A 15,634-nucleotide genomic window follows, 5' to 3' on the forward strand; every position below is an offset into this window, starting at 1 on the left:
AGTGCTGAGCTTGTGAACTCTATTCATTAAAGAATCCTGTAAAAATGTATTACGGTTTCCACAAAAATATTAAGCAGCTGCTTTCAACATTGATAATTATAAGAAATGTTTCTTGAGCACCAAATTTGCAAAACAGAATGATTTCTGAAGGATCATGTGACACTGAAGACTGGAGTAATGATGCTGAAAATTCAGCTTTGCCATCACAGGAATAAATTACATTTTAAAATAAATTAAAATAGAAAACAGTTATTTTAAATTGTAATAATATTTCACAATATCACTGTTTTTACTGTATTGGTTTGATCAAATAAATGCAGCCTCTGCGTGACTTCTTTCAAAAACATCTGAAAATCTTACTGACCTCCAACATTTGAATGGTAGTGTATCTCTCATATTTCATAAATGATATACTCCTGTGTGAAGGAGTGAGAACGAGAGGGCAACTAGGAGGGCAAGTGTTGCTGAAATTTCAGTCACAACATGAACAATCACAGTGGAAACACTCCGTTGACATACAACCCCACCGAAAGCACAAACCACCCAAAGAGACACATAAGGAGGACACAGAGAGTCTAATGCACACTGTCACTGATGCAGAAGAAAATGTTGTGGATGAGACAGAACATCCATGCCAAGGAATGTCAGCAGTAAGTAAACATACGCCATCCTATCAGAAGGTTACCAACTGATCAATGCTTCAATCATTACGCATGTTATTAAAACTGACAAGTGATTTTAATATGCTCAGGCTGGAGCCATGGTGCCCATGTGCGAAATTTAAGTTCAAGTGTGGCTCTCTTAATTACCCAATCTCCTCTCCATAATTTTGTGTTCTCTCTCGACTAATAACTACACCGCAAATATGAAAACATCATATTCATCATAGTATGACAACATAATGACAACATTACTTGTTTCTTAATAATTATTAATATTATTATAATTTAACTTAATTTTTGGTGCTGATTCCAAAAATAGTGCCTGTTTTGCTCTAGTCACACTTTCTCACAAAATATGACATTTCGTAGCATTTTCGCCTTTGACAACTATTTATAAGATGAACAAGTCTTGTATTATCCTTTTATTAACCAGAAAACCTGCCACGAGACATGACATGATTCCTATACTCCTCTGACCCAGGTTACATTTATTTGTTCACTTCTCATTTTCACATGTTTGAATGATTCTGAAGACATTATTTTATGCCTAATCCTGGTTTACACATTTTATTTTCAAACCCCTTGCAACCTATTGCATAAGTTAATACGTCATTAAAACCAAAACTTTTGACTTCTGATGGCTTTGTTTATTTGATAAATGCATTATAGCTGATACATACAGTTGAAGTCAAAAGTTTTCATTTTGCAGAACCTGCAAAATGTTAATTATTTTACCAAAAGCCGGGGGTGAAAACCTTTGAACAGAATGAAGATGTGTACATTTTTTCTTATTTTTCATTTAGTACTGCCCTTCAGAAGATACTTACATGTTTCCTAGAAGACAAAATAAGTTACATTTACCCTGATCTTCAAATTCAAAAAAGTTTTCACTCCCTGGCTCTTAATGTATTGTTTTTCCTTCTGGAGCATCAGCGAGTGTTTGAACCTTCTGTAATAGTTGCATATGAGTCCCTCAGTTGTCCTCAGTGTAAAAAGATGGATCTCAAAATCATACAGTCATTGTTGGAAAGGGTTCAAATACACAACAATGCTGGAAAACCAAACGATTTGTGGGACCTGAAGGATTTTTCTTAAGAACAGCAGGCAGTTTAACTGATTAGGACAAACAAGGGACTTGTGAACAACTATCACTAAACAAAAAAACACAGCTGTGGATCATTCAGGTAACAACACAGTATTAAGAATCAACTTATACTTAAACTTAAACTTTTGAACGGGGTTATTTTTATAAATTCAACTATTAATTTCTCTTGTGGACTATATGTAAACATCTTTTATGTGAAATATCTTATTCAGGTCAGTACTAAACATGCATTTTGTATGATCCCTCTTATTTTGGTAAAATAATTAACGTTTTGCAGATTCTGCAAGGTGTATGTAAACTTTTGACTTCAACTGTACATGTATTGAATTTTGTGGGGGAGAAAAACTGTGCATGATGGAAAGTTTTTGTTGATATTTTTTAACTCAGCATCATCAAATTAGGAATTACCAGAAATTAAATGACTAGAATAATTTTTTATAGATGAGGGACTTTAATTATGCCGACAGACACAGACCTTTCGCAGAAGGTGTGCAGGCAGGGCAGGACTTTGGGGTTGTGGTAGTGGTCCAGACAGATACTACACACCAGGAACTGCTTGTCTATCTGGCGGACCACTGGACTTGTGCGGCCGGTCTCAAACTTCGCCATGGTGACAGACATCCACAGAGGGGGCTTGAGGCCAGGACACACCTAAACCTGAAATAAAGAAGATGCTATGTTACTGAAAAACCCCACAATGCTTCACCATTTTGGATGGAAAAGCTCATAATATGGCACGAGAAGACAACCTCCAATATGAAGAGGAACACATGAGAGTGAGACGACAGGTGACGCCTGCTGAGCTGCTACCAAAGCAGTAGCTTTAATACAGGAAAATAACTCTTATTCTGCAGGCCAAAGAACACACTCTATTTCATCAGAAGAGAGGAGCGTGGAAAATTGGATTATGGGATTGGGGAGGCAAATAGAAGCTGTCAAATTTCATGCCACTTTTCCAGATGAGACAGCAACAGCGGGCTGATAAGTACTGATACAAGGACATGAACTACTGCTGCGGCCATTACTAGCTCCTGACAGTGGTGGTACATGCTGTGCCAATTTTTACTTTAGTTGTCCTCTAGGCGAAGAGAACTCTTATTCTGCAGGCCAAAGAACACACTGTATTTCATCAGAAGAGAGGAGCGTGGAAAATTGGATTATGGGGTTGGGGAGGCAAATAGAAGCTGTCAAATTTCATGCCACTTTTCCAGATGAGACACAGCAACAGCGGGCTGATAAGTACTGATACAAGGACATGAACTACTGCTGCGGCCATTACTAGCTCCTGACAGTGGTGGTACATGCTGTGCCAATTTTTACTTTAGTTGTCCTCTAGGCGAAGAGATATGAGACCGAGGTAAAACTAGTAATTCGGGATTAATTCTATTTCAGGATGTTAAAGAAAATTGTCTAACATAGAAACATAGAACATAGTCCTTTCAAAGGACTAAAAACAAAAATTAACATAAATGAGATAAATCTAAATTAAACATGCTAATGCACAATTCCATTTAGCTGTGCACACTATATAGTGAAACATAATAGTAAATGTACTGAAACTATTTAACATGTTATAATAGTATTTCCTGCATTTGGAAGCAAAATCATTATGATCCAGTCCACTGACACAGCATGTATCAACATATCCGACACATTTTACCCCACAGCTACCATTTTTTTAATAAATGGTCTGATTAATAATTCATGGGTATTTTAATAAATTATTCAGCCAAATAATTTAGATGTACAATTCACCAACGTGCATATGGCATTTCTTTTAGATCTGGATATATTTGCTTTGACAAATAACTTTATCTGGCATGTAGAAAATGCAATTTTCAGCACAACAACAAATTAAAACATTTTTACTTTTTAATGTGTATCTGTCACAGTCATCTGTATATGATTAATGTTCACATCAGGAGTGTTATGCTCTATTTTTTTTTTAATGGGGCTAGCCTGACTCACTTGGTGTTCTATTAAATAATAATACATGTAATAATGTACAAGATAATACATGATCAAAGATACATAGAATATATACATATCATAAAAAATAAATATTATAACATAAATATCAAAAAAATGGTGTAATATTTTGTTTTAAAATGTATCATTAAAAACAGTACTAATATAATAATAACAAAAATAATAATAATGAATATATCAATATAACTATATTAGTTTGATATTTGTATATATGTGTGTGTAAAATGCTGTAAAATGAGGATGCTGTCAAAAACAATGTCATAAATAGATTTTCTTAATTAACTTCTATTAACTAAATTAAATCAACATTTGGTGTGATCATCCTTTGTGTTTAAAGCAGCTTTTGCTCTCGGTGCACTTGCACATAGTTTGTCAGGTAGCTTTGCAGGTAGGTTTCTTGAAGCATCTTGAGACGTTGCCACAGTTCTTCTGGATTTAGTCTGTCTCAGTTTGTTCTGTTTCTTCTCATCATTCCAGACAGACTGGATGATAACCAGATCAGATCTCTGTGTGGAGCACTGGCTGTTGTCAGACAAAAATCTCACTGGACTTGAATTATTACAATTTATGGCAAAAAGAATGTTTTGAAATGTAAACTGATATTTCCTACTGACACACTACAGCAAAAGATAGAAATAACTGACTTAAAACAATTTTAGCTGGTGAAAATACTAGTGTTCTAATAATTTTGGCCACCACTGTATATGTATTAACATTGCAATCCTATTGGCTCAGATTTAGATGTGGCATCTAAAATCAAGGACAATTTACTAGATTAAGGGGGCAACACATCTTACCCCACTCTCCCCTACAAGTCAGATTGAACAGAAACATAACATAAGGCCTTTAATTCAGGAAAGTCTCTCCATCTGATTAGTTTGCAGGCCAGTGATTATCACTCTATCAGTTTCTCACTTCTGCTCTCTGCCATGTTTTGACAGCGAGTGTCTTGTTCTCAGTTTACTCCAGTGCTGCTCTGATAATTCTGCAGGACTGACATGTGCTCTCATGGACGTATGAGTGATGGTAACGTGAGAGCTTTAAACACCAGTTCCCTTTGCCCACTCAATGTAATCCTCCTCCCCCAAACCCCCTTTCCCTCTCTGATTTGATGTGTTGATGTATGCTGGCTATATTTAGACGTATGTCTCAGTGGGGTAGGCTTAATAACGGTCACGTCCAGCAGCGGATGGCTGAGATTCTTGTGGCACAACACAGAACGAGGAGCCAGAGCAGGTATCTGGGCTGACGAGGGCTCAAATATACACGACACGCAGAATTCATGATCATGTGACTAAACATGTTTGCAAAGCACATTATTTATAAATGAGATTTGCTGGTCTGAATTGAGAAACACATCTGTAAATAAGCGCAGAACCTTTCCTGAAGTCAATTACATATAACAGTGTCCATAAAAAAATACTTTTAGTTTGCATGCATGTGAGAGTACACACCTTGATCATTATAATCAGGTGTATAAACAGGTTTTTGAATATATTTTTCACTGTAAAAAGTATTTTTTCTTACAAATATCACACATTTATTCATCATAAATATGATTACGTTTTTGGGGAGTCACACCACATGACATTTGACCTGAGCTAAACTTGTCTGGACATTAAAAGGTTATCTGATATTTTAAGATTTATTGACTTGTAGTCAAGAGGGTCTGCATATGAATGACATCATTTCACTCAGGGTTCAAGGCTTTGATTTGACAGACATTTTAACATTATTTAAAATATAAATATTGGCAAACATTTTAAAAATATAAAATAAGCAATGAAGCAGTTTTGTTAGATAATAGTAAAAAAATTATAATGATAGCCAAACTGCTGTTTTTTATTTTCAAGAAATGTTTTTTTTGTCTATATATTTTGTATACATTTTTATTCTAGTTTTAGTTATTTAGTACATCAATTTAAAGTAAATGAAAATGACAAGTGTTTGCCTCAGCTATGATGATTGAATTAAAAAAAAAAAAATTTAATATTTTATTTTCTTTCAGTTAAAATTATTTTATTTCAAGCAAGGTAACTCTGTTTATGGTTTAGGTTAACTACAATCCTCCTCCTGGATGGATGGATAGATAGATAGATAGATAGATAGATAGATAGATAGATAGTGATGTCACAAAGGGGCGGCTGGCTAAAGCCAAACCACGTCTACCGGGCTACGCCATTGGCTGAGGCTGTATGCACAGCTTTTGCTCCTCCCACAAGCTCTGCTGTGATTGGCCGTTCAGTGTTTTCTTCCCAAAGGCATGGATTGCCTCAGAGAGAAACGATTCCTACTGACAGGTTGGGTGGGTTGGGAAAGAGAGAGGATTTGAGTTGAATGCCAGCTTTTTAGTTGCAAGCACTTTAGTGTGAGCGAAAGCTTATGATGAACAATGCACAATAACGACGAAAGGTTTGACAACATTTCGAGTTGTAGTGTGCCACAAAGGAACGTGTTCAGTTCACTGTGCACCTGCTTCTAAAGGAAAAAGCTTCTAGGTGGATAAAGCTGCTACTTTTAAGTGAGTGAATCATTTTGAGTCAAGAAAGTGTGGGATGTTTCATTTCTGCAAGATTATTTACAGTGTATTCCCTTTATTGTTCAACTATTTTAACATGACAAAATCATCAAAATGAATGTTAATCTTGGTTTAACTTAGGATATTGCCCTACTTTTGCTTGCTTGAGAACTGACTGACATATAAAGTCTTAAAACAATTGCTAGGTATGATGGTTATATAAGAGATTATGTCATCTGGGTGGAGTGACTCCAGATTGTAGAATTATGAATTTAAATTTCAAGGCCTATACTTCTACCTAATACATATACTTTTGCATATTTATGAATGTAATTATTTATTAGTTTAAAAAGAGATTTAAAAATACATTGTGAGTGAATGACATTTTTAATCCATCAGCAGAGCGGCTGGAGATTAAATGGAAAACATCAACTGTCTGAGTTCTCCCAAGGTGGCTGGTTTTCAGATAACACCCACACCTCTGACTGACGCCACTGCTCCAAACTTGCACCAACACAACAGGCACAACTGAAGCTGGACTTTTTAATCATGGAATTTTTTTTGTATATGGGAGAATACATGCTGTAACTTGTGTAAAAGGGAAATGAAAGACCTGTCTGTATATTTGTGATCTTTGTAACAGAGTAGCTTTGTGGTTGATGATCTGGGCTGACATGATAAATATTGCTTCTAGGTAGAGGCACCCAGAACTTACTGGCCCTAAAAAGAAGTGGTAATTTTGTTCAACCAGATCATCAGAAACAGCCAATTGAAATCTTAAATGCATTTCCACTGCACTTACTAAGCAAGGCTAATATCATCTGTCAGGGTTTTGGACTGTCCAGTAGATCAGTAACTGGCTGTGCCTAGTTAGATAGTTAGTTACTTTATTGTTTCACACCTTTTTTTATTGTTTCCTTGGCTGAAAATTGGTCTTTGGTCTCGCTTACATACAACAATGACAGTACAATTCTTCACATATCAATACAATTCACATAGCACATCAAATAAATAATAATTAATACATTCAAACAACCCTAAACAACAAATAAAAACAGCAAATAAAACACAAAAATGCTGCGAGACACAGGGTCAGCAGCAGGCGGTGCCCCCGGAAGTTGGTCAAACAGCAAGGAACTGTGGGAAAATTACATTCATGTAATGCCAATCATTCCAGTTAAATTCCATCAAATTCAGTCATTCCAGTTAATTGGAGAGATTAATTTCCAAATATTATCTTCACATATTTTCCATATATCATCTGTGCGATAACCAGACATATGGAGCGCTCCCATACAGCACAAACAGTGAAGCGTAATTAAAGTTTCCTGATGATCGCATTAATTAATCTTTACTTTAAGTGCAATAAGATGCTATGTCTAGTCCACTTGGCTCAGATGGAGTCCTCAGGCACCATCCTGTTACTGTGTCCAGTTATGTAATACAGCATGTCACTGCAATTGCAGAGAGGAAGAGGTAATCATGCCGCAGGAAACATGACTCAACAGAATGCTGTCAGGATACCGCAGGGCAGAGAGAGAGAGTGGGATTCAACAGAAAGAGAAAGATCTTGCTCTACCTATGTCACAGTCTCGTAGTGGTCATTACTCAGATTTGTGATTTAGAACTCCACTGTTTTAATTCTTACATTCACAAGCTGGTGTCACCATAGAGGAATTTCTTTTGCTTTGTGGTTTCTCATTTATAGCTCAGGCTATAAAATATAGACACATATGCAGTTTTATTACCCTAGTTGTGCTCAGTTTTCTCTTAGATGTTTCTTCTTAGAGCTATTAAAATGTATATGCAATTCACAGCGCAGATAATTTGGTTTAAGGACAACTTGATGCTTTTTCTTCAAACACTAGCAAGTGCCACTTATCTATTTTATTTATTTAGATAAAGTGGTGGCCAAAATAGTTAGAACACCTGACAGACCTTTTTTTGCCTCCAAAATATGATTTAATTTCATTATGTTCATGAAACATGCAGATGGTTGCTCTGAGCATAAATATTAGATGAAGTGAGTCGTGCTGTATTTATCCACTTTAACTTTAATATTTGGCATGTCCACCTTTTGCAGCAATTACAGCAGCACATCTCTCTGGCATAGTGTCAATATATTTCCTGATAACTTCAACACTAATGTTATCCCATGCCTTCTGCAACTCAAGCCAAAGGCTTTGCTTTGAATGTACAATAGATCTGTCCAGTTTATTTTCCAACTCGCCCCAAATTTGCTCGATGGGGTTGAGGTCTGGACTTTGACGGGCCCAGTCCATCATTTTCAATGTTCCAGCAGACTTCCATCGCAGGTAGTTCCGGGTATTGTAATGGCAATTCAATAAAAACAACAGAAACCTCTTAAATGTAATAAGAGTTCTAACAATTTTGGTCACTGTATTTATATATGTAGATTTCATATTATTATTATTAAATAATGGGTTTATGAATATGTAGAGTTTAAAGTATTTTCAGTTGAGACTAATTTTTATTAATGGATTAATGTTGGAAAAGTATAACAAAAATAGAAGAAAAAGCACAAAAAAAGAATGAAAATTCTATTAAAAAGAAATGTAATGTAAATAGAATGTGAAGATAACTGTATTGAATTTAAGACAAAAAGTACAAAAAACACTGACTATTGAGGTATCTTCTTGAACCCTTATCTTCTGTGATCTTTATAGATAATTAAATAAAATTGAATGAAAAAAATTGTGTCTGTTTTTTTTAACAGGATTAATCAGAACTTCCCTTGTCAAATATAGAATGAGGTGAGAAAACTCCACTTCAGTCATTAAGTATCCGTCACGACAAAGGATCAATAAGAACTTGAGGTGGGCTGATGGAGTGTCAATAACTCCCAATAATGTGGAAGTGCACAGGAGAGAGCAAAACTAAACACTGGTCACAAATCAGGAGTACAAAACGAGGATTTGTAAAGAAAAATGTTAAAGGATTTCGTTATAAGCCAAGAGGAGACTGGTATTCCTTTGCTATAAACATAACTTGGTTCTCGCAAAGCTAGCATATTCTCACCCGAGCTTACGCTATACCTTCATCCGCTGGAACGCCACTCTCTTTTGAACTCACGTACGACAGTTCGTGGAAGCTAGAAATTACGGTTTATAAAGTAAACAAAAAATATGAAGTATTAAATATGGATATTTTTCACAAACATGAATATCTTACACGAACGCATCACTTCGCTTCAGAAGGTCTTTACCCAGAGATGTGTGGAGTACTTTTTATTATGGATGGATGCACTTTTCTGGGCTTCAAAATCTTGCCCTCATTCACTGCCATTATAAAGCTTGAAAGAGCTTGGAATTTTTTTAATGTGTCTATGATTGTATTTGTCAGAAAGAAGAAAGTCACATACATCTAGGATGGCTTGAGGGTGAGTAAATCATGGGGTAATTTTCATTTTTGGGTGAACTATTTCTTTAATTGGACCTGGTCCTGACAGTAGACCATGAATAGCTCATTCACATGTCCTAATAATTTCTTACTATCTTTCTCTCTCTGTACTGTGGGAATATTTCTGGAGGGAATGCATGCATAGCTGGGTACATGAGACGGGTCAGAAATAATCTGATCCTTCAAATAACTAATGTTTTTTGTTTTTTTGAGTGTGTATTTTCAGAGGAGATACTTAAGAACACTTACTGCCTTAAGCATATAAACAATACCAACAAACAGGTCAAAGACTTCTCCGTTTAATAAAGCACTTGCCATATGTAAAGTGGAGAGTTTTAACAACGCTAATGCACATGTGCTTTTCACAGATGGGTGTGAGTCAGCCTCTGGCGTTCAAGTGGAAAAACTCACTTATACAGTATGTTTATCAGTTTAGGAGTATAAATTATGCAAAAGTGTCCTCATTCTGTGGTTCAGGACTGAACAAGTGTTCTCTGAATAGTGAGAGGACCAGACCCCTGAGAGTTCAGAGGGGCTGCAGTTCTGGAGGGCTTTGACGCATCCATCAAAAAAACAAAAAACAGAGCAAACACAGAATAATAAAAAACTGCCAAGGGCATTACAAGATACGTTCGATTATAATATGCTGCATAATGTTATATATTTTAAATATTAAATATTCTCTGTTCTCAAAGTTTAACATGCTGAGACAACTTTAAGTAAGCTAATTAATGTTTGTTTTCCTGAGGAGTGTGGCTGTGGTGCTTTCAAAAGCTTGGTACATCAATTTCTCCTCAAAATATTGGATGAGAAAAACAATTTGTAGTACAAAAATAAAACAATGCAAATATTACAAAAAACATTAAAAAGTGTATAAATCACAAATTTTTCTAAAGAAACACTGTACAACACCAGCAGGTAAAGTAACCGCTCGAGTCCGCGTCTTTCTCAGCTCCCCTGAGCACATTGAGTTTTAACAGCGTGCATTGGATATGACTGGATGGTGTATATGAAATACTGTGACCAGAATTTACAGAGCTTTGGTAACTGATGATCCAAAAAAATCTGTTACAAATGTGGTTTCATGTTCAATTGATTTAATTTAGTATGCCTTTAGCTCAAACTGTAAAGCATGGCACTATCACGTTCGACTCCCAGGGAATGCATGAACTAATGAAATGTATACTTTGAACGCTTAAAAGCATATATGCCAAATCCATAAATGCAAAAATTAGCAAAGCAGTTGTGCTCCCAAAATTTTATCGTTTATTCAACATATCTCACCATCAGTATATTCCTGTTGTGTGTGGCAGCATTTTTCAAGCTCTCCTGACCATTCATTAATTCCTCCTTCCCCCATTTCTCTTTCTCTTCAAAAGGAAAGGTTCCCTGGTCTTCTTCAGGTATTTTTAAATCAAACAGTTTGTATCTGTCAGTGAGTTCAACATGTTAAGAGGTCCTGCATAGTATCTGTAACCAAGCCAAGAAAGACTAATTCTCCCTAAGACCCCTCACACTGACAGAAATAACACTCTGATCTCTTGGGAATAATTCAGATTCAAAATAAACCCCAACAAGCCTGCGGAGAAGTAAGATGACTTGAGAATGCTTTAAACGATTGTTTTGTAGAGGATGTGCATGTTGTCATGCTCGTTTTATCGCATTAGAGCACACTTGATCGCATCAAACACACGCACGCATAATGCAAACACATCCATGCACTGCACAAGTGGCAATACTGCTTCACATGAACGCTGACATTCACAGTCAGCTGTCTTCAAAAGGAAAGGTTCCCTGGTCTTCTTCAGGTATTTTTAAATCAAACAGTTTGTATCTGTCAGTGAGTTCAACATGTTAAGAGGTCCTGCACTGCTGTATAAAAACTGTTTCATTTTACTTACTTGACAATTTTGCAAGACATATTCAAATCAAAACATGTGTTTTTCACATCACACATCCTTCCATCCTAAGGCTAAAAAGACATTTTTTAGAACTAACAAGTTCAGACAGTGATCTCTTTTGTCCCTGTCAATCAAACTACCAGCTCAGAGAACGACGTCTGCATATTAAACTGCTGTACATTTCTGTTTAAAGTCAGTGTGATCACGTAGGCATAATGTATGTCATTTATATTACGTTTTATATTAATTGTCACTCGAATAATAATGTGACTGAAGAAAAAAAAAACATCTGCCAAAGAAAGCTAAAATAATATCTGCCACAATTAACTGAGACTGATTGTCAATAGACGTCAGGAAGCACAATTGTTTCCCTTTTGAATAAGAACAAAGATAGTGTACATATTTTAGGTACAAGCAGACACAAGAATCAGCAAAGGCTTTTAAATAGAATCTGTTTGTATTATGATTATGAATGTCACATCAAACTAGCTGTGCATTTAAGTGCGTTTATGAACTGGAATGCCCGCTTGGGTGCCTATAAACCAGGTTGAATGAGCTAAACTGGTTCTGTTGACCATATTAACAACACCACAAACGTATCACACCCAGCAGACGAAACTCACATCACAAGTAAATTGCTCTTGCCCATACAAATGCACAAACAAAAACACAGAAGAATACCCTGAAGGGGATGGTTAGGTAGAGTAATGGCCACTCAGGAAGCCATAACTATCACAATAAGGGTTGTATGTCACTGGAAAGGCATTTAATGTGATCCTACAAGGGAAAGAGCACAAGAACACACACACACATACATGAACAATGGCCATGGATGGCAATTCACGTCACTACACTAAAGCAGAGACATCTGTCAGCTGAGCTCCATCTCACTGCCCTTCCACCCATCATAATCTCCAACCAAAGGATGTTAAAACGTCATTTGTGAGCATGACAATCCCTGTTTGACCTCTCAGCACCAAATCAAGGGAAGTTTTACAGTCAAACAGTCTAAAATCACTCTGGAAAAGCATTTTATTTGGTTTTATAACAAAAAGCTTCAGAATTTTGGCCTACCGTGTTTGTATGGATCCAAAACTGATGGTTGTGTCAACAAAGACAAGATTTCTAAGCCATACTTGACTTTTACCTCATTTTAAAGAGATGTTGAATACACTGTCTAGTCTTATTTCGTTTTCTCAGGAGCCATTATGTCAATGCCAGCTGGACATTCCTGTGAGTTCTTCTTTCTAACAGGCTTCACTCTTCAACACACACGTACACATAATGGCATGCAAGTGCCATTCACTTGTTCATGTGCTTCTTACAGATTTTATTGGACCACAGAGTTGATACAGAGACGAGGTCCCACTTTATATTAGATGCCCAATAGCAAACTGTGAATCTTAATGTTTGTGAAATTGTTATGTAAAAAGTGTGTCATATATTGAATGTTAATATCTAAGAAATGGCCAGTGTGAAAGCAAAATCACAAATGAGATCTTTGTATCTCAGTTATTTCTCCTAGAAAGAAAGGAGATTACATGGAGAGCAAATGGAGACATTTGTTAAAGTCTAATTCATCTCAGATTTTTCTCCTGAAAGAATTCTTCTAGAGATTCTTAAATAAATAAATAAATAAATAAATAATTTAAATTATATAATAATTGTATAGATCATTACTCTTTTGCCATCTGTTGTCTCATTGGTAATTACAATGAAAACTATTAAAATCATTAAATTTAAACTGCTAAATTAAATAAAATTTGAATACATTATGAATTTGTTTTATTAGATTTTTTATTATGAAAATTAGAATAAAACAAGTTGAAGTACTACATTTATTAAATTGAACTAAAACTAAACAGAAATATAAAACAAACGTATAAAAAATACAAAAAATTAAGCTACTATTAACATGGAAACTGAAAATACAAAAAGCTCATTTAAAATATGAATAAATAAATACTATATTAATAGGTGACCCTGTCTGTGAAATCCAGGCTAAACTCTCAAAATCTAATTATGAGATAACAAGCATCAAATTTTGATTTCAACCATTAAGTTCACCATGATTTCAATCTTTGTCATGGCCTTACTCAGTCAATATTAAAGATATAAAGGTTATATTTTCACAGAATGTTCTACATCTTTATGAAGGATGATTTTATGTAGAAAACAGTCAATCACAAAAAAATTACTTTAGCTGGGTTTTCACATGCAGGGTCACATATATGAAAAAAATGAATTTATAGATATAAATGAATCCCGTCTAAGAACTTTAAAAAGAGCAACTAACAAGCAATGTAATTTCCCTCTTGGGAACTATCATTGCTAATTAAAATAATTACAGACAGAAAACTTTTATAGCACATCAACAGCTGTATTTAAGTAGTCTACAAAACAATATTATAATGAGTGTCACCTGTCCTGCCCCTTGATTGTGCTGTTATGTTGTCATTACATTATCTATAGCTGCCTGCTTGGATGATTACAATGACTGTAACACCATGTCACTATAATGGGGTACAGCATTCATCAGTAAATGGTTGAAAAACAAAACGGTTTTACTCTTAAATACATCAGAAGATCAGTTGCTGGATCATTAAGATGTATCACACATCTTCAGTCTTCAGACAGTTCCTATCGTTGCTAAGAGACAGGAAGCTGCTGTGATACCAAACACACTCATCATGTTTTGAATCATGAATTCAATATGAAGCCATCCAATTAAAATCTCAATGTTTTCCCCTGCGTGACTCGAATCAGTGCAAGCAAAGCACACCGATCACACACGTCACAGGAGACAGCTAACATACCCGTGTTTACACACACACTCACCTAGGCGCACATCATCTATGCATTTCTCAGCACACAAGCACTGCTGTTTTACATAAGTGCTGAAAGCCTAGCGGGTGTTTGTGATTATGTCCGTTCACTCGTGTGTGTGTGTGTGTGTGTGTGTGTGTGTGTGTGTGTGTGTGTGTGTGTGTGTGTGTGTGTGTGTTTGTGCATGCGTGTGTCAGAGATGCCCAGCTGACTGAAAGGGAGAGGCCAGACACTGCAGTAAATTATTCATCACAGACAGTCCTTCTCAAAGCTGCGTGAACGACAGCGTGATTAAACCCACGAGATGGATGGAGAGGTTAACGAAGAGAATGAAAGCACAAAGGAGAAAGAATGAAGGATAAGGAGGGAGCTCCCTGAAGCTGTACTCACGTGTGAGTTCTCGCAGCTGACAGAAACAGAGAGAAAAAGATACGGAGAGGTCTCAGCGAAGCATCCAAGCACAGCCCCGTCCAGCTTTACAGCCCCTCATCCCAAAGAAGAAGATACAGCGAGATTAAAAGAGCAAATCCAGAAAGCGGGAAAGACAAGTAGACAGGAGAGAAGCAGCAGCAGCAGCAGGGCGTGAGCAAGCGAGGGCCTATAATGTGTGTGTGAGAGAAGAGAGAGAGAGACTCTGATGAGGAAGGAAGGGAAGGGTAGATAGTGGAAGGGTATTGGCTGAAAGGAAGGGAGGTAGGGATGTGCTCAGCCAATGCTCTGAGTGAAGGTGCAAGGCAACAGGAAAATGGCAGAGAGAGAACACATCCTTTAGATACAGAGGAATCTCTCTTACTCTTTCTAAGGGTTCCCACTGTATCACATACACTGCAAAAAAACGTATTTTTGTCTTGCTTTCAAGTCAAACTATGTAAACAAGTCAATATGAATCTGAAATGTATTTTGTTAATGCATGTTTCTGATGTTACTGTTAATAATTATTTATAGTTTGTCTTTCAATATTAAATGAAAATGTAGTCACGCTTCCCTCTGAAACGACTTTCATCTTCTGCTGATGTCACTTGAGCCACACAGGCTATTGGATAATGATCACCAACAGCTGAATAGCTAATTAGATGTTGTTTTAACAAACTCACATTTGATCAGACTTCTGGAATGAAACAGTCAGCTCAGCTTTTACAATTAACTTTCAGATGGTACATTTCGCTTTGAAAGAGAGGTTACATAGGTTGTGAACAGCAAGTTTACATTAAAA

General features: G+C 36.2%; 1 protein-coding gene across 1 annotated transcript in view; it reads right to left on the reverse strand.

Annotated features, from left to right (window-relative positions):
- LOC107693875 (tripartite motif-containing protein 3-like) overlaps positions 1-15,022 on the reverse strand; it is a 29,069-nt gene extending 14,047 nt beyond the window's left edge. The window contains exons 1-2 of the mRNA XM_016493410.1: positions 14,812-15,022; positions 2,243-2,424 (exon numbers count right to left, since the gene is read on the reverse strand). Of these exons, the coding sequence (XP_016348896.1) occupies positions 2,243-2,388 (146 nt within the window). The 5' untranslated portion in view covers positions 2,389-2,424; positions 14,812-15,022. The remainder of the gene's footprint in view (positions 1-2,242; positions 2,425-14,811) is intronic.
- Positions 15,023-15,634: the final 612 nt, after the last annotated feature.

Source organism: Sinocyclocheilus anshuiensis, unplaced genomic scaffold (genome assembly GCF_001515605.1).
Source record: "Sinocyclocheilus anshuiensis isolate Anshui unplaced genomic scaffold, SAMN03320099.WGS_v1.1 scaffold694, whole genome shotgun sequence".
NCBI classification, from domain to species: Eukaryota; Metazoa; Chordata; class Actinopteri; order Cypriniformes; family Cyprinidae; genus Sinocyclocheilus; species Sinocyclocheilus anshuiensis.